The following is an 18,604-nucleotide window of genomic DNA, read 5'->3' on the forward strand; positions in this document are numbered from 1 at the left end:
TCGATTGAGCGCGTGGGGGATGATGGGATTGCGCTCTCGTGCGTCACGTGAGAGCGGCGTAGTCCGCACACTCCCGGGGGCAGCCATTTTCTTTAAGGCTGGTAAGCTTACAACTATTTTAAGAGTACTGAAATGAGAAATGTGGCGTGCTTTCAGGTCTAATTATCAACTCTCCTACCTAGAGGTGCTTAACTCAATGTGCCCTTCAACTCGTTTCCATAGATTTTAGAGAGAACTAGTGCTGAAACAAGCGCAGATCATGTGGTTTTGGCCTTTTAAACATGCGATCCAAGCGCCAGGGCCTAGCGTGGCAGTCTTAGAAGCTGAACTACATCCGTAAGCTCGAGAATGGCGTCCTGGTTCTTTAAGGGTGTGTGCCAAGGGGCGGAGCCTAGAGCGGAAGTTGTAACTCATTGCCGAAGTCCGGCAGATGAAGGGCGGAAGTAGAATGTCCAATCGTGCAGTCATGGCGCAGGAAGAGGCAGATGTTAGAGACTACAATTTGACCGAGGAGCAGAAGGCGATCAAGGCCAAGTATCCGCCAGTCAATCGGAAGTACGAATGTGAGTAGGTGGCTTACCTCTCTCTTCAGATATGGGCACACGGGCATCCCCTCTTCTTACCCGCGGCTTCCGGCTGCGCCTTCTACTTTGCCCCATAGGTGCTTCAGGTGTGATCTCATTGCTCCTTGTATTGTAGTCTCTTTTATACTTGTACCAGAGATGCTGAGGGGAAAAGCCACCTGGTTTGACAGTCGAGAAACCTGGGCTCCCACATTTGCAGTCTCTTGAACTTTCACATGTGCCTAATCACATTGATTTTGTGAATTCTACTAGTGCACCAATTCTAAAAATAACCATTTTAAAGCGTTTTCGGTGTTGTCTACCCCCACCTATTTCCCACAGGTGGGATGTGATTAGGGTGTGGAAATGTTAAAGGACTCGAAAAGCAAAGCAGGGATTTCTAACTTGTTTTACTTTGATTGTGTGTTAGTAAAAATACCTGGTTTTGCCACCCATTAGCTTAGTGACTTTGGGCAAATCACATGACCTATCTTTGCATCTCAGTTCATTCGTCTGAGAAATATATAATAACGTATGTGTAGTGCAGATTCTTAAATTCTTTAAATTTTGTATTAAACGATAAGCTGTCATGCCTAGAAGTGGCCGTGTTTTGGGGAGAACAAATCTCTTACTTCTCCGCTTAAAATCTTTCATTAATTTCCTGTTGCCCTCGGTATAAAGTCCAGCTATTTACCATAGCATTCGAGGTTCTGTGCTTTCTGAACCCGGCATATCTCCCTATCATATATCTTTCTCTCACTTAAAAACAATTTTAAAATAGTATTTTTAATAGGTGATATATATTGGTTCAAAATTCAGAAAGTATTAACAGGTATGCAGTGAAAAGTAAGTCTTGCAGACCTGATCCAAGCTATGTAGTTGCCCTCTCTAGAGCAATCATTGTTTCCTTTTTCTTATGTGTACATGCACAAATATTCTACCACTTACTTTATTTAACCAATTTCCAGTTGATGGATATTAGGGTATTTCTATTCTTTTGCTTTTAGAAATAATGCAGTAGTGAATGTACTTGTACATCCATTGTTTTGCACATATTCAGGTGTAACTGTAGAATAAATTTCTCAAAGTTTAAATTGCTTTGTCAAAGGATATGTGCATTCTTTTGTTTCCACTGCTGAGAGTCCTACGGCTTTTTAAAAAGGTTATGTGCGTTTTTAACTTTGGCAGTTATTGCCAAATTAATCTCTACAGAGGTTGTACCAACTTATACTTTCACTAGTATTACATGAATGTGCCTCTTTCCACACACTTTTACTATAATTTACTTGTTACCATACTTTTTGGTCTTTTCCAGTTTGTAAAGTATACTTACGTTATTTTTATTGTAAGTGAAGTTGAACATATTGTAGTAGTTTGGGAGCTATTTGTATTTGCCCTTCTGTGGTGTGTATGTTAATATTCTTAACCCTTTTTTCTTTTGAATTGTTGGTCTTTTTTGCCATGCAGAAAGTATTTTGTGTAGTGAAATTTATTAACCTTTTCTTTTTATGGCTTCTAAGATGCCATACTTAGGAAGGCTTTGTAAAATAATTCTCCGCTGCCAGGTGTGGTGGCTCACGCCTGTAATTCCAGCACTTTTGGGAGGTGAGGTGGCGGAGGAAGGAGGATCACTTGAGGCCAGGAGTTCCAGACAAACCTGGGTAACATAGCAAGACTCCATTTCCACAAAAAATTTTTAAAAATTAGCTGGTTGTAGTGGTGTTTGCCTGTCTCAAAAAAAATAAAAAAATTCTCCCATGTTTTCTTCTGTGTATTAGAAAATAAAGCTTTTATTGAAGTGTAACGTACACATGGAAGAGTGCACGTATCATCAGAAACTGAATATATCTGTAACTAGTACAGTAGCAGTTCTCTTTTTTTTTTTTTTTGAGACAGAGTCTCACTTTGTTGCCTGGACTAGAGTGCCATGGCATCAGCCTAGCTCACAGCAACCTCAAACTCCTGGGCTCAAGCAATCCTCCTGCCTCAGCCTCCCAAGTAGCTGGGACTACAGGCATGCACCACCATGCCTGGCTAAGTTTTTCTATATATTTTTAGTTGTCCAGCTAATTTCTTTCTATTTTTTTTTAGTAGAGATGGGGTCTCGCTCTTGCTCAGGCTGGCCTCGAACTGCTGAGCTCAAACAATCCCGCCCACCTCGGCCTCCCAGAGTGCTAGGATTACAGGCGTGAGCCACCGTGCCCGGCCCCAGTAGCAGTTCTCAAAGTATGGTCTGTGGCCTCCTGGGATCCCCCAGACCTTTTCAGAGAGCCTGTGATGTCAAAACTATTTTCAGAATAATACTGAGATGTTATTTTTTTTCACTTGATATTTGCACTTATGGTGAAAAAGCAATGGTAGGTAAAACTCCTGGCCCCTTAGCACAAATTGAGGCAGCAGTACCAAACTATACTGGTGGTCATTGTATTCTTTACCACCATGTACTTAAAACTAAAAAAGAGGAGGAGGAGGAGGAGGAAAAAAAATTAAAAAAGAAAAAGTCATTCCACTTAAGAATGTCCATGATGAATCAGTAAAAACTATTAATTTTATTAAATCTTAACTTTTTAATACTCTGAGTACATGCCTTTTTAATATTCTGTGTAACAAAATGGGAAGTATATGTAAAGTGTTTCTCCTGCTTGTCAAAGTATTGATTACACAAGGGAAAGAACTTGTGTAATTGAGTTGTGAGCTAAACTAGGTGCTTTCTTCATGGAATACCATTTTTTATTGAAAGAATGAAAGACATACTATTGTTATTCTGAATTGGGTATTTGGCAGATATTTTCTTGAAAATGAACAAAGTGATCTGTCACCTCAAGGAAAATAACTGACAGTATTTGTTGGTAATGATAAAATTCAGGCTTTCAGATGAAATTAGAATTTTGGAAAACTTGTATCTGCCATCATGAGCTTGACAGCTTCCCAATACTTAAAGACTTTTCTGATGAGATTGGTGGTGATATTAACAAATATGTTTTTTTAAAAATTCTATGTAATTACATATGTCAACATTATCTGTATAACTCAGTAAACTAATATTTTCCAATGCTTGATGTTACATACTCAGGCATGGATAAGAGTCATTCTAAATGTACAATAGATCAAGGGATTTTAATTTTACAGAGTATGAAAAATTCATTGCTATGACTTCAGATTCCACATCACAACTAATCTTTTAAAAACTGCCACATTTTGATTGTTGGTATGACATCGAAGAAGGCTATCCACAATTACTTGAAAAGCTATTAAAATACTCTCCTCTTTTCCTCTTGCATCTCTATGAGGTTGGATTTTATTTATGTACTTAAACTAAATGAATATATTGCAACACATTGAAAGTCAGACATTAAAAATATTTTAAAAAATTCAAAACTGCCATTCTTTGCTAAATTTTATGACAATATAGTTGTTTTTCATAAAAATATGCAAGGCAAGGCACAGTGGTGGTGCTTGATCCCAGGAGTGTAAAGCTATAGTGTGCTAAGGTGGCACCTGTGCATAGGTACCGCATTACAAACCGGGCAAAATTAGAGACCCCATCTCTGAAAAAAATAATAAAAATAAATAAAAATAATGAAGCTAAAATATGTAATTTATGTTAAATAAAATGGGTTTATTGCTATTTTTAAATGAATTAATAAGTATTTTTAAATTTTTTCAGTTAAAATTTCCAATGTGGTTAATATTGACAGATGTAACCCGTGTAAACAAAAGCTTTTTGGGATCCTCAATAATTTTTAAGAAAGTAAAAAGTTCTTGAGACCCAAAAATTTAAGAACCACTGCCCTGTAGCAATTGCCATTGTCTTTTTAAACTGATTTTTTTAAATTGAGATATAATTTACATATTATATACCTCAGCAAAGTGCTCAGATCTTAAAGTGTAAAGTCCAGTGAGTTTTGATAAATAGATAACATTTGTGTAACAAACACTGCAATCAAACTTTAGAACATTTCCATCCTAGGAGGGAGGGGCTTAAGAAGAAAAAGAAAGAAAAAAGAATAACAAAAACAGCTGGGCCGGCACAGTGGCTCACACCTGTAATCCTAACGCTTTGGGAGGCCAACACAGGAGGATGGCTTGAGGTCAGGAGTTCAAGACCAGCCTGTGTAGGAGCAGACCCCACCCCTACAGATGATAGAAAAATTAGACCAGCATGGTGGCACGTGCCTGTAGTCTCAGCCACCTGGGAGGCTGAAGCAGGAAGATCCCTTGAGCCCAGGGGTTTGAGGTTACAGTGAACTGTGATGACACCACTGAGCTATGATGACACCACTGCACTCTGGCTGGGATGGCAAAGTGACATTCCCTCTCTAAAAAACAGAAAAGAAAATTTCTGTCACCTTTTGTTCCTTTCCAGTCCTCCACCCCCTTACCTTGAGGCAAACACTGTTGTGTTTTCAGTCACCATAGCTTAATTTTGCCTGTTTTATTTAGAGTTTAATAAAAATGGAACCGTACATTATAGATTCTTCTATGTCTGGCTTCTTTACTCTTGTTAAAGGTAAACACAGCTGGATGTTAGCCAAGGCCATGAATACAAGTTGTTTTCATTAACTACTGACCATAGGGGAAAGAGCTGAGCTCCATTCTGATTTGTACAGAGATGACCGGGCATTTTAAAGGGAGAATGAGGGAGGGGAGAGAGTGGGAGCTCAGTAGAATCAGAGAGCTGAAAAAGTACAAAGGGTTGGTCAGTGTAAGTGTGATTAGGCTAGCTGTGTCTGCTAGCTGACAGTTATCCAAGTTAAGGTTCTATCCTCCCACAGATACTGAGAGACAGAGGCCCCATCCTTCTTGATGATAACATTTCAAAGGAATGGCTCTCAGGTCTTTGAGAAAGACTCTTCTGAGTTGTAAGAGATACATTTTACAATTAGCTCTTTTCAGTACATGCTGTAAGAAAGAGAGGTCAGGGGCATATGTCAGGTGTTGCCTAGGACAAACAGCAAATCCTCATGGCCATCTTGCACTTTCTCAGGCTGGCATTTTAATGGGGGTTGAGTGTGGGAGAGGGTGATTATGGTCATCTTAGGGATCCAGCCTTATGCTGCTGGAAGCCATGCTAGATTTTGGTCTAGTGTGGTGGTTTTGATGGAGTTGTTAAGATACTGAGAGTTCTGCAGTTCTCACTCAACTTTTGAGATTCATGTTAATGCATGCATCAGTAGTTCATGCTTTTTTTATTTTTACTGCTGAGTAGTATTCCATTATATGATTATACCTCAGTTTATCTGTTTTCTTATTGATGAGCACTGAGTTTTTAATTTTTGGAAATAAAATTGTGAACATTCTTATATGTCTTTTTCTGAATACGTGTTTTCATTTCTCTAAGGTTAGTACCTTCCTTTTCTTTAGTATGTGATCTCTGCTGGCATTGAGCCCCTGAGTGCCTAAAACTTAATTCTTAGTAATATTTCTCAGTGAATTAGAGATGAATTCAAACCTTAAGTGCCACCAGAAGATGTGTCATAGTGCAAAGTGCACTAAACTGGCCCTCAGAAAACCTCAATTCTAGTCCCAACTCTGCCTCTAATCAACAGGGTAGTCCTGAACAAGTCACACAATCTCTCTGGATTTCAGGTTTCTTCTCATAAGTGAAGGAATTATATGAAATGATCTCTAAGAATTCCTTCTAGGGCTAATGTTCTATGATCCTAAGTGGGAAGAATTGATGGGAAATATGATACGGGTGAAGAAGAGATTCTGAAAATGTTAGGGTAACAGATTCAATGGGAGCATGCTATAGTAGCTATTGTTACTTTCTGGTGTTCCTGTGGGAATGTCAGGAAAAAGCTAATGATATATATTGTGGCGTTTACTTTCCAAAACGATTTTATCCAGGGTTAGTTTACTTGTTCATGAAGGGTAAGACAGAGAAATCTGGAATTTTATATCTTTGATGATAATATAATTGCTAGAATTTTGATCATTTACACCATAGATATTTAGAAAAGATACTGATTTGTTTTATTGAGAAAAAGTATCTAATAGCAGGAAATGGCATTTGTTTATTGAGAAATTATATGAGACACTTTTTAAGATCACCTAGAACAGCAGTCCCCAGCCTTTTTGGCACCAGGGACCGGTTTCATGGAAGACAGTTTTTCCATGGAGGGGGTGGGGAATGGTTTCAGGATGATTCAAGCACATTATATTTATTGTGCACTTTATTTCTATTGTTATTACATTGTAATATATAATGAAATAATTCTACAACTCACCATAACACAGAATCTAATGTGGCCGCTTATCTGACAGGAGGTGGAGCTCAGGGGTTGGTTTGCTCTCCTCCTGCTGTGTTGCCCAGTTCCTAATAGGCACATTCCTAACAGGCAGGGGTGACAGCTATTGGGGACCACAGACCTAGAAGCCCCTGGCCTGCTGCCTTCCAGAAAGTGCCATTTGTTTAAATATAAACCTTGGCTTTTATAAAAATTACCCTAACAAGCAATTATCTTTGTTGAGTAAATGGATAGGAAAAGATATGAGCTTCCCCACATTCTCTTGGTCTCCAAGGATGATGTTCTTAATAATAATGAGCTAAAGTTATTTTCTTGTGATTTGAGAGTCAAGTTTAGTGACTTATAAGTGTTTTCCCTTTCTCCCTCAGATTTGGATCATACAGCGGATGTCCAGTGAGTATAGCTAGAGTTTGTTACCTTGAAACTATGTCTTTATATAGGAAAGCTGAATATTTTGATCTTGGTGTCCCTAGTTTTAATTTTTCTCCTCTCATTTTGGTTCCTTCACAACATGAAAATGATGGTTTAAAAGCATCCAGTTTCAGTGTCATTAAATTGATTGAGGCACTGATTTAGTTGTGTATTTATCATATTGATTTTATTTTTTAAATTTTTATTTATTTATTTTTAGAGACAGAGTCTTGCTCTGTCAGCCAGGCTAGAGTGCAATGGTGTGATCATAGCTCACTGTAACCTCAAACTCCTGGGCTCAAGTAATCTTGCTTCGGCCTCCTGAGTAGCCAGGACTACAGGAATGTGCCACCATGGCTGGCTAATTTTTTTCATATGACTTTGCTGTCAATTTTTCTTCCTTGTAATGGATTATATTACACATAGCATGACTATGTTTCTTTAGGTTACATGCGTGGGGAGATACTCTGGAGGAAGCATTTGAGCAATGTGCAATGGCCATGTTTGGTTACATGACAGATACTGGGACTGTGGAGCCCCTCCAAACAATAGAAGTAGAAACCCAAGGTAACGCATTTATTCAAGAAAGAAATTGTTATATAAATGTGCAGTATTCTACATAATCTGAGTATATTTTCACAATAAGAACAACAAAATTGATCATGAGCCTGTTCTTCCTCTTTCAACTAGCCTAAGAAATCCATTGTACTTTTAAATTCAAATAAGTTTTTAGAGACCAGAATTATTAAACAACATACTGTTATGGCTTTTTTTGATCCTGTGTAGGAGATGACTTACAGTCTCTTCTGTTTCACTTTTTGGATGAATGGCTTTATAAGTTCAGTGCTGATGAATTCTTCATACCCCGGGTAAGGAAAGGTTTTTTTTTTTTTTACTGAGCAAATGGGTTCTTAGTTCATGTTTTAAAATAGAACAAGTGATTTAAAATAGAACATGTGATGCAAAAACCAAACTGTGCAGATATGTAAGATATTTGTTTGCAGAAATTATAATGACCACAGGCACTTCCGTGTTAACCTGACCTTAACTATATATTAATATAAGCATTTTGTATTTCGATCTCTGCTCATGTACTTATTACTAATAAGAATTGTGTGATAAGAATGCACCTACAGTCTTCATCCACACTTTTTGTTTCCCAAATTTGAGCTATATTTACATCCATCCATATGTTCCTTTTGTTCATTTGAAATGTAGCAGCTCTGTCAATTGCTGCCTTTAGTTTTCCTTAACTTGAGAAAAGGAAAAGCCAAATGGAGATTGCTTGCTGCTGTCAACCTGAAGAAGGGAACAGCTTTCCAGCATCATTGTTATCTAACACAGATGACCCTCCCTGCTTCCTTAACTCCACCATTCTCTCCCTTACCAGCTCTGCTACATATACATATACTCTAGCAACTGAGTTACTCAACCTACAGAGTTCAATTTCCTCCTCTATCATATATCTTTCAGAGAAATTCTTTTATTCTTTTTTTTTTTTGAGACAGAGTCTCGCTCTCTTGCCCAGGCTAGAGTGCCATGGCGTCAACCTAGCTCATAGCAACCTCAAACTCCCAGGCTCAAGCAATCCTTCTGCTTCAGCCTCCTGAGTAGCTGAGACTACAGGCATGTGCCACCATGCCCGGCTAATTTATTCTATATATATTTTTAGTTGTCCAGGTAATTTCTTTTTATTTTTAGTGGAGACGGGGTCTTGCTCTTGCTCAGGCTGGTCTCGAACTCCTGACCTCGGGCGATCCTCCCGCCTTGGCCTCCCAGAGTGCTAAGATTACAGGTGTGAGCCACTGCGCCCAGCCCAGAGAAATTCTTTTGACTTATGTTTTTAGATTGTACATTTTTCAAGAATAACTGCCTTGAGTATGTAAGAAAAAACAGTTCCTTGAAACATATTTAGTTTGTTGTTCTACTTAACATTTTAATTGTCTTTGCTTCAGAAAAGTTGTATGCTATTACTTTCTAGAAAAGGTGCTAACCTAGACATGATTTAGTAGATGACCTATTATGAACATTTTCTTTTTAATTAAAAAAATTTTTTTTCCTCTTTAGGAAGTGAAAGTACTTAATATCGATCAAAGAAATTTCAAATTACGGTCAATTGGGTAAGTTTTGAAACTCTTCTCAGTACCAAATCATGAAAGATGTTAAAGTTATATTCTTCATTGAACTCAGTGGGTAAGAAGACAGACAGAAATGTAAGTTAGCGGATTACTAAACTCAATCTGCAAAGCCCTACTTTGAAGACACTTAGGAGTAGGAGTGAGGGCTCACATGAACTTTGAAGGACTGGAAACTTGTCAGAATAAAGTTGATTCTGGTTGTTAAGTCTGATTCCCAATTTGTTGATTTTTAGGAAGAAAAAAATATGTATATATCTCAAAATATAATTGCTAAATGGCATAGCATTAAATAAAGCCCAGCTTGGTGGATGAGAAACACTGACACATCCTTTCTCATAGATCCTCACTTCTCCACCTATTTAAACCAGTTCCTTCTGTTACACTTGATCTTAGCCAAAAGGCTTAGAAGCAAGTACCAGTTCCTTCTATTAACAAATTATACTTTTCTTTTCCTTTCAGAGTTTGCAAACACTTGATTAGGTCATTCTGATTGATCTTGTTTCCCAAGTTTCTTCAGTCACTTAATTATAGCTTTTAGGTTATTTCTAGATATAGCTTATCTTTTCCATTTCATTTAATTTAATTAATTTTTTGTTTTGTTTTAAGAGACAGGGTCTTGTTATGTTGCCCAGGCTAGAGTGCAGTGACTATTCACAGGCTCAATCATAGCTCACTACAGCCTCAAACTCCTGGGCTCAAGTGATCCTCCTGCCTTAACCTCCTGAGTAGCTGGGACTATAGGCACACACCACTTTGCCTGGCCCCCTTTTATATTAAATTTCATTAGTTTCTTTTTGTACAGTGAGGTCTCTTATTATTTCCCCCTCTTTTTTTTTTTTTTTTTTAATTTTTTAAGGGTAAGGAAACACACTTGTCCAAACGTATTTAGCTAATAAGTGATTGAACAGAATTTTAAAACTTTGCTCTTTGTACTACACCATGTTGTGATTTTCAGCCACATTAGTGTCAAAGGGAGTGAGGAGACTTACCCCAAGTTCTAGCAGCCTTCTTTATACAGATCACGGGAATTTTTGGAAAAGTTGTAAAATGCAAATCAAGTTTAGACCATATTACAGAATCTAGTATTTTAAAGCCTTTGTAGTACTCAGACCTGCTTTCTCCGATGGGAGATGTTATTTAATTAGTTTTATAGCTCTGAGTACAGTAAAATTTTGAACATGCTACACTATTATGAAAGAGTATTTATTAAACAATGTTTATTGAGAGTCCAGCCTGGCCACACTATATTGGGGCACTTTTATTTTGAGAGGAACTATCAACCTTGAGAGCAGCCAATGCCTGTTGCACACAAGGCCCTCAACATCTGTATCGTCTGACAAATCAAAATGAAACTTATAGTTGCCCTACCCCTTCCCTCTCTTTTGGCTTTAACCACATTTTATAAGGCTTATTTAAAAACATATGGAGAAAAAGTGTTAAATCTTGGAAATCTTAATGATATTTTAATTTTCCTTTTCAAGGTGGGGAGAGGAATTTTCATTGTCCAAGCACCCTCAGGTATGTTTTAAAATCCAGCCCTTGAAAACATTCAAAACTTCCTTACCCTAAAGTCCGTATATGTGACAGTAAACTTCAACTAGTTCTAATAATTGGTGTAAAGTGATACATTTTTCTCAAACTTCTCTGATCCATCAGGATATATTATGTTAAAGTATTGTGATTTCACACATGATTTGATGGATTAGGAGTTAGCATTGGGTTCTGGGGTCAGGTTTACTGAGATTGCTGTGGGCCTTAAAAGTCCCTTTGCATTTTTGAGGATGCTAGTGATGGTGGCAAGATGAGTCAGTTTCTATTGATTGTAATTTTCTTTAGGAAGCACGGTTGATTGAGAGTGAGAATGAGGGAGGGATGCTAGAGGAGAAGATGTGAAACAATTGTCTCAGAGAATGAGAAAGGGAATTTAGTGGTAAATGCAGGATTACTGGTCAGTGCTGAATGCCTGTTGAGATCTGTGGACATATATTTAAGGTGATACCAGTTAGCATGGTGTTGAATTTGATTCAGGTTGTGCTTTTGTCAGGTGATTATGGCAGAGGGGAAAAAGCAAAGGTGGTTCCACTCAAATCCTTTTGTGAAATCTTCAGATTTCTTTTGTGGTATGGAACTAGCCAGTGCTATTCACCTATTGCTTGATACATTTTGTGGTACACAGAATTATTATAGATTCTTTTTAGAGCTGGAAGGAACCTAAGAGAACATCTAATCCTATGGTTCTAAACTAGGGCAGAGTGGGGTACAGTGTCATGTATCAGAATCGTGTGGAGAGCTTTTGACCTTGGAAACTGTATCTCTTCAGCTAGACTTGGAAAGGGAAGAATCCCAAGAGGTGAAGTGAGTATTGGCAGCTGAGGAGAAGAGAATAGGGCCTAGGTCTGTATAAGGAGGTGGTTTGGGGCTTGAGAAGGAGCTCTGAGTTAAACAGTGGAAAAGCTTGTGTTGTTTGATTCAACTAGTTATGTAAATGAAAAATCTGGTGCCCAGGTAGGTCAGATGACTTCCAGGTGGAAACAAAACCAGGATTAAGAGTGCTGACTCCTAACTCCACTGTGCACATATTGCCTCCCGTTTCTGTGGGACCAGTGTACGATACTGTATTAATTTGATAGCTATTTGTTTTGTGAGTTTTTAGCTTTTCAGAATAATGTTAAAATTTTGACTCTCTGCCAGTTGTTACTAGAATTGATGATTCTGACTTCAATGTCCTTTTTTCCTATTTGTTTTTTCTCTAACCCCAACTTTAGGGAACAGAAGTCAAAGCAATAACATATTCAGCAATGCAGGTCTATAATGAAGAGAAACCAGAAGTTTTTGTGATCATTGACATTTAAGACACCAAAAAAGAAAAGAAAAAGACTCCTGGGAAGAACTGTTTTTTTCCTCTTCCTTTTGAGAAGATACTATGATTTAAATTCTATATTTTCCTTTGATACATGGAAATTTGCATAACAGAAATTTTTAACTTAAAGTATGACTTTCAGAAATGGAAAATCAGGGCACAGCCTTGGTCTGTGTTCCCCAATATTCAAACTTTAAAGAATCCTTCAGTTCTTGAGGGGCAGTGATGGTCCTTCATTGGTTAATTTCCTGCTGTGGCAGCAGGTGCCTCATGCCCTTCCAGTGGGATGCAAGCCTTCCAGCCTCATCCTAGAAGGGATCACTGATAAAAGCAGCAGCCTGGGACTGAATCCAGTTTGAAAAAAGAATAATTTGAGAAAATACATTTCTATATCTAGAATTTTGTTTTTCTTCCAAGTTAGTTAAAACATATATTATCCATATGTATGTTAAGGGAGGTCATGTTTCAGTTTGCTTATAGCACAGAGCCACTCTGTATTCCAGTAGAAAGAGCTCTGATTTTTCTCTCTCACTCTTCTACCTTTTTTTAAAAGCACTGATGATGACACTCCTGTTTTCTCATAAGAAAAATTCAGGCCGGGCACAGTGGCTCACACCTGTAATCCCAGCACTTCAGGAGGCTGAGGCAAGAGGATCACTTGAGGCCAGGAGTTCAAGGCTGCAGTGAGTTATGATGATGCCACCACATCTGTCTCAAAAAAAAAAAAAAAAAAAACCAAGAAAAATACACTATTATACCTTACAAATGGACCCTCCCTTCTAACTTGGTAATTTTATTTTAAAGCCAGTATATGTATACAGCTAGAGAAGAAAAGGAGAATTTTTTTTATTTCTTTGTTGTTTTTAAACTACCTAAGCTATTCATCTTTAAGAAGACAGGAGGCCAGGAAAACAATCTTAAAACAGTCTGAACTTTTGTAAGTAGATGACTTTTTAAAAATGAAACTGCTTTAACTTGATTTGCAATTTTTTTCTAGTATCTGTTGATTGAGGTATTCTCTCTTGTGATCAAGAGTTTGCAAAATTGCTATTTATTCACATGAACATAAGAAAAGATTGCCACTGGGTGGTGCTAAATATCATCTGCTGAACTTGGACTGAAAGGAAAGGATTAGCTATGTGCTTTCTAAATTCTCTGAGTATTGTATTATTTCAATCTGGGTATTTAACAGAAAATAAGGTTAATGAAGACTGGGCCAAGAGCCTGTGGTTTGAAAAGCAGCTCTTTGGATGACTATGTAGCAGTCTCACCGGGGTAGTACTTCTTAACTTTCTTTATATGCAGGTATGGTTTGTAAATTTGAACTGTAGCTCCCCAACAAAAACATCCAGAAGAACCTCTTTACCTTTTGTTAGGGCAGATTTCCAGGCTGAGATGGGGCTCTTTTTTTATGAATCCCTTTGCATATTATGGACTAATTGGGGCTTAATTGTGAAAATGAACAGTATAAGGCCATAAAGGCAATGCAAGAGCCAAATCCAGTGTAAGAATAGTGTGAGAGCTGGGATATCTTAAAACCAATTCGGGGACAAACTTGCCTAGGGAAAAAAGTGTGAGCTGTATCTCCTACCACCAGCACTATATAATGGAGTTCAGTAAAAGCAAGTCACATGTAATTATGCAGTACAAATTATATATTTTTAATTTATAAGAAATTTATAATTTATTGTATTTTAATGGAAACTTCAAAATTTAAATTGTGTTAGTTTTAAAGTATGCCAAAATGAAGGTACTGAATAGAAGGGAAAATGAATATGTTACCCTTTATATGTAGAATTAGCATTCTTGGGCCATAAGCAGCAATGCACATTTTATTTGTTTAATTTTAATTTATTTATTAAAGTGGTTACAGTGGCTGTCACCAGATTTTTCTGCTAGTTTCATCCATGTGTTTTGGCCTAGGGAACAAATTTTCCCTCATTGCACAGCTAGTCAGTTTATGAGGACTAAACCTTATTCTTACATGAAAACTGTCCTACTTAGAAATATCTCAACATTTTCTCTCACACCATGACATACCCAGTCATCTTTACTTCTCTGTCTCATTGTCCTTTCTGGGCTGCCTTTCCTATTCCTAGGGGTAGCAAACCCACTGCCCAGAGAGCCAGGCAGGTAATGGGATTGTCTCTAAATGTTGAGTCAAGGGTTTACACAGTGTCTAAGGGTTCAGCTGCCTCAGCTATAACCCTTGTTGATACTGGGAATACAAGTCAAGTGTTGCATTTTTTTGTGATTTCCCAGAAATTGGGATTTTTGTGTGAAGACTCCCAATTTTTTTGGGGAAAAAAAACAAACAAACATTGACTCATAACAGTGAGGGGCAAACAGATCATGTGCAGAGGTTGAATCTGGTCCATAGGTTCTAGTTCACAAGCTCTGCTTTAAAACCTACCTCAAATCCTATCAGTGGGAAACCTCACTAACTTTTCCAGCCATCAGTGGTTTTCTCTGAACTGTGCCTGTCTAGGTAGCTTTAATGATTTGCCAGCATACTCAATTTTATGTTTAATGTCTGCTAGTCTTGTCTCAGATTAGAAAGAAAGTTCTGGCCGGGCGCGGTGGCTCATGCCTGTAATCCTAGCACTCTGGGAGGCTGATGTGGGAGGATCGTTCAGCCTAGGAGTTTGCGGTTGCTGTGAGCTAGGCTGACACCATAGCACTCTCTCTACTCAGGACAACAGAGTGAGACTCTGTCTCAAAAAAAAAAAAAAAAAGAAGGAAAGCTCCCAGATGGCACATAATAGATCGTCATTCACTACTTAATGATCGATGGATTAAGCATTTTAGGATAAAACTGTTAGCCAGAGATTGCAGGTCAACTTCTTGAGCAAATCTCAAGTCTCAAGCCTCAATTTCTAACCCTTGCTCTACTGACCTTGGACCTACTTCCTATTTATTATTGGTATTAGTGATTTCTCAGTTCCTTACCATTTCTAAGTTTCTGTGATTCAGTAATATATTTTAAAGAACTCTGCTAGCTGAGAAAGAGAAGGTATTTGTAAATAACAGTTTGGGTTGTTTAGCCTAAAAGATCCAAATCACCGTCAGCGTCTATTCACCTACTCTAATGACAGCTGTTGTCAAGGTATGGTAGTGTGTAACATGGCAATGGCTTTTCAAGAAAGTAACAATAGTGGTGTGATGATCCTTTACCACTTGTGCCTCTCCCTCTAAGAAGGTTAAGTGGTTACGTGTCCCCACAGCCACACTTGCCAGTTATCTTTCTACTTGGGCTTTGGAAGAGAATGTTCAAAGAGAACAGTTCATACCCTCCTCATGGTTGGCGAAGTGCCATCCTGAGCTACAGTACTGGCATATACCTCTCACTCCATCTGGCCTTCATGGCTTGGGGATTTCCAGATTCTGTGCAGTAAAAAGCCCTGAAGGATCTCAACAGTACTAAGTTTGCCACAGAGAAACTGAGATGGAGAATTTGGTTTCCTCACCTCAGAAACCAGGAAATTGGAAAAGACATCCTTCAAAAGCTCCTCCTAGAGCAAACATTGTCAGAATCTAGTGATTGTAGTACTTTATCAAAGTTATTCCGCATCTAATATGCCATGTGCATTTTTTGTTTTATTATCTCTGAGATGAATAGTTGCTTAATGTTAAATTCTGGACATGCAAGAAAAGTACTTTTAGAAAGGGCCAACATTTATTTTGTCACAAACACATCTAGGTCTCCATTATATAAAACATTTTTCCAGATGTTTTCACCTGGAAATTATTACCCATTTGTTCGTCAAGCAATTTTACATGTGGTACGTTTATTCTGTGTTTTATTAATAAGACTATCTGTCTACAAGGGGCAGATTTGGGACTTAAGACTTTGTTCAGTATATTTGTATAACATCCTTTAATATATGACAGATCACATTTATGTTTCTTCTGACCCAAGTAATAACCCTTTGAGGTGAGCACAGCAGCTATTATTTTTTTTTAAATAAGGAAACACTTAACATTCGGATATTTGTAAGGTGAAACTCAAAAGAAGGTGGCTGGCAAGGACTGTCCCATTTTCTCTAACATTTATTCTAAAAGTTCAAAAAGTATTTAAATAAATTAGCCAAAAAATTTTAGCTGTAGAATTATCTGGTTTCCTAGAATAAGACACTGGAGAATAGTGGATTTCTACTGTTTCTCCCCCCTGCCAAATAATACAACCGGTTGTTTTAAATTACCTCCAGGTATAAGCATTATGGATCCTATAGTGATGAGTTTAAGTCCTGACCCTGTCATTAACTAGCTGTATGACTTTGGGAAAATTCTTAAACCTCTCTCAGCCTGAATTTCCTCATCTCTAAAATGGGGATAATAACTATTCACAGACCAGTTGTCCCCAGCATTGCTAGCGCAGTTAAGAATATTATTTTGCAAGACAAGAGAAAGGGAGTAATTTTGGAATTACACTTAGCATTTAAACACTAATGTGCTAACATTTTTATTTTGAGGATATTGAGTGCTTAATAGCACCAATGAGTCAGATCACTGGGGTTCTGCCACTTACTGCACTTGGGCATATTGCTTAACCTCTTTGTGCCTTCATTTCTTTATCTTAAGTGGCTATGATAATAGTACTTGTAGGGTTGTTGAGAAGATTAAATGAATGTATACACATAAAGCTCTCACAACAGTGCCTGACACATAGTAAATGCTCAATAAGTGCATTTTTATTAGGATCACTATCAACACCCCTTCCTCCCTCCAATTCTAAAAAAAGTCCCCAGTGCTTGGTGAGGGTATGACCCTCACCTGGGAGCCATTCTGCATGAGTGACATGATAGCTAAAGTCTCAATTTATGAAGAGGGGCAAGCAAAGTCACTGCTTTCTGCTTCTCCTTTTCCTTTCTCTTCTTTAAACTTATTTTCCTTCTACATCTTTACTTCCAGTCTTTTTCCTGTGTGTTAATCTTGCTTGTTTTCTCCCATATCTTAGTTGAGCATCTACGTTCAAAAGCTTGTACTTCCCTTTATGCCCAACCAATTGCCCTTCTAGGAGGCCCCCATCCATTTACTGTCCCTTCTGATTCCCTTGCAGCTCACAGTATTAAATATTCAAGGGGTGTATCACAATGAGAAGAAAGATGAACAAATCATTGGGCAGCTTTTCCAACTTTATTGTTCCTGTGGCTTCTCCAGGGTCTTCTCTCACTACCAGTGCAGCCCGCCCATTATCGCCCTCCAGCAAATGTCGTGCTGCATGTCTTGCCAGTTCCTACCTTTGAACTTTTGCCTAGATTATTTTTTCTTTTCTTTTTTGGTAACAGCTTTATTGAGATGTAATTCACTAACCATACAATTCACCCACTTAAAATGTACAGTTCAATGGTTTTTAGTATAGTTACAGTTGTGCAGCCATCACTACAATCAGCTTTAGAAGGTTTTCATCCCCAAAAGAAAATCCCACCCTTTAGCAATCACCCCCCATTCCTCACATCCATCCCAGCCCTCAGCAACCACTACACTTTCTGTTCTCTAGATTTGTCTACTCTGTTGTCTAGATTATTTCTTACCTGCCAATCTTGTCTTCTTTCAATGCAGCAGGAAACATACCCCTTGCAAGCCATCTGGACTCATGCCACTTGCTTGATCTCTGGTTTACTGGGTCTTCTCAGTTACAAGGAAATACTTTGGGCAAATTTTAGATTTATGGATGCATTGCTGCATACAGTTTGTTAAGCCAGTTAATATAGTCACCACTCTTTTAAGTTGCAAGCACCTTAAGGAGCAAGGGAACTGGCTTCTGGTTATTTTACATACCTTCTATAAATATGTACATATGTATATATATTTTTAAAATGTTCGGAGAAACTTCCCTAGTAACTATAGAAATGATCGCTGAAAGTATAGTCTTGTATTTTACATACCTTCTTTGAACCTTCTGTCTTTAGTAGTCTGTTTCAGTGACACCTAATCCAGGACTTCCTGATTCAAAGCTCCTGGTGACATATTCCTTAGGGAGATGATTCACGTTTTCATTTTCCCGGTTCCATGTTCCCCATTTCTGTCAGTAGCACCCTTATCCCCTAATCTGGAGGTTGTCTCAGGCTCATCCTACACTTCCATTCTCTGCACTCAATTACCTGAAAATAAAGAGAGCTAGTTTCTCTTTATTATATTGATTAACTTTTCCCTTCGTTGTTGTAATAGTCTCCTAATTAGATGTCCTTTCCATTATTTGAGGCATACCTCAAAATTGTGTTTTAAAAAAATCAGTTATTTGCATGTTATTCACTTTTATGTAAAAACAAAGTTAATACATGTTACATACTCCCTGCCCAGATTATTTGTTTGAATTCCATCTAGGGATCTGGATGTGAGTAATAGCTAACAGCGTATTTGTTGAATGAATAAGTGGAT

At 37.9% G+C, this 18,604-nt stretch overlaps 1 protein-coding gene across 4 annotated transcripts; it reads left to right on the plus strand.

The window, feature by feature from the left end:
* Positions 1 to 26: 26 nt before the first annotated feature.
* ZBTB8OS (zinc finger and BTB domain containing 8 opposite strand) lies at positions 27 to 12,253 on the plus strand. 4 transcript variants are annotated; one of them, XM_045548384.1, is made up of 7 exons: positions 27 to 101; positions 7,183 to 7,207; positions 7,671 to 7,792; positions 8,012 to 8,094; positions 9,293 to 9,345; positions 10,845 to 10,881; positions 12,129 to 12,253. In XM_045548384.1, exons 3-7 carry the CDS (start codon positions 7,720 to 7,722, stop codon positions 12,213 to 12,215), a joined length of 333 nt encoding a protein of 110 aa, XP_045404340.1. In that variant the 5' UTR covers positions 27 to 101; positions 7,183 to 7,207; positions 7,671 to 7,719; the 3' UTR covers positions 12,216 to 12,253. The 4 variants fall into 4 exon arrangements, with proteins under 4 accessions (XP_045404340.1, XP_045404338.1, XP_045404341.1 ...); XM_045548382.1 differs by lacking the exon at positions 27 to 101 and adding an exon at positions 223 to 563; XM_045548385.1 differs by lacking the exons at positions 27 to 101; positions 9,293 to 9,345 and adding an exon at positions 223 to 563 and having other exon boundaries at positions 12,129 to 12,175.
* Positions 12,254 to 18,604: the final 6,351 nt, after the last annotated feature.

This window comes from Lemur catta, chromosome 3, assembly GCF_020740605.2.
Source record: "Lemur catta isolate mLemCat1 chromosome 3, mLemCat1.pri, whole genome shotgun sequence".
NCBI lineage: Eukaryota > Metazoa > Chordata > Mammalia > Primates > Lemuridae > Lemur > Lemur catta.

Excerpts from the sequence above, each read along its gene's own strand:
- ZBTB8OS (XM_045548382.1), top strand. The coding sequence starts at position 431 with ATGAAGGGCGGAAGTAGAATGTCCAATCGTGCAGTCATGGCGCAGGAA. Across the intron at positions 8,095-9,292 it reads ATGAATTCTTCATACCCCGG|GAAGTGAAAGTACTTAATAT; the intron begins GTAAGGAAAGGT and ends TTTCCTCTTTAG. Across the intron at positions 9,346-10,844 it reads TTCAAATTACGGTCAATTGG|GTGGGGAGAGGAATTTTCAT; the intron begins GTAAGTTTTGAA and ends TTCCTTTTCAAG.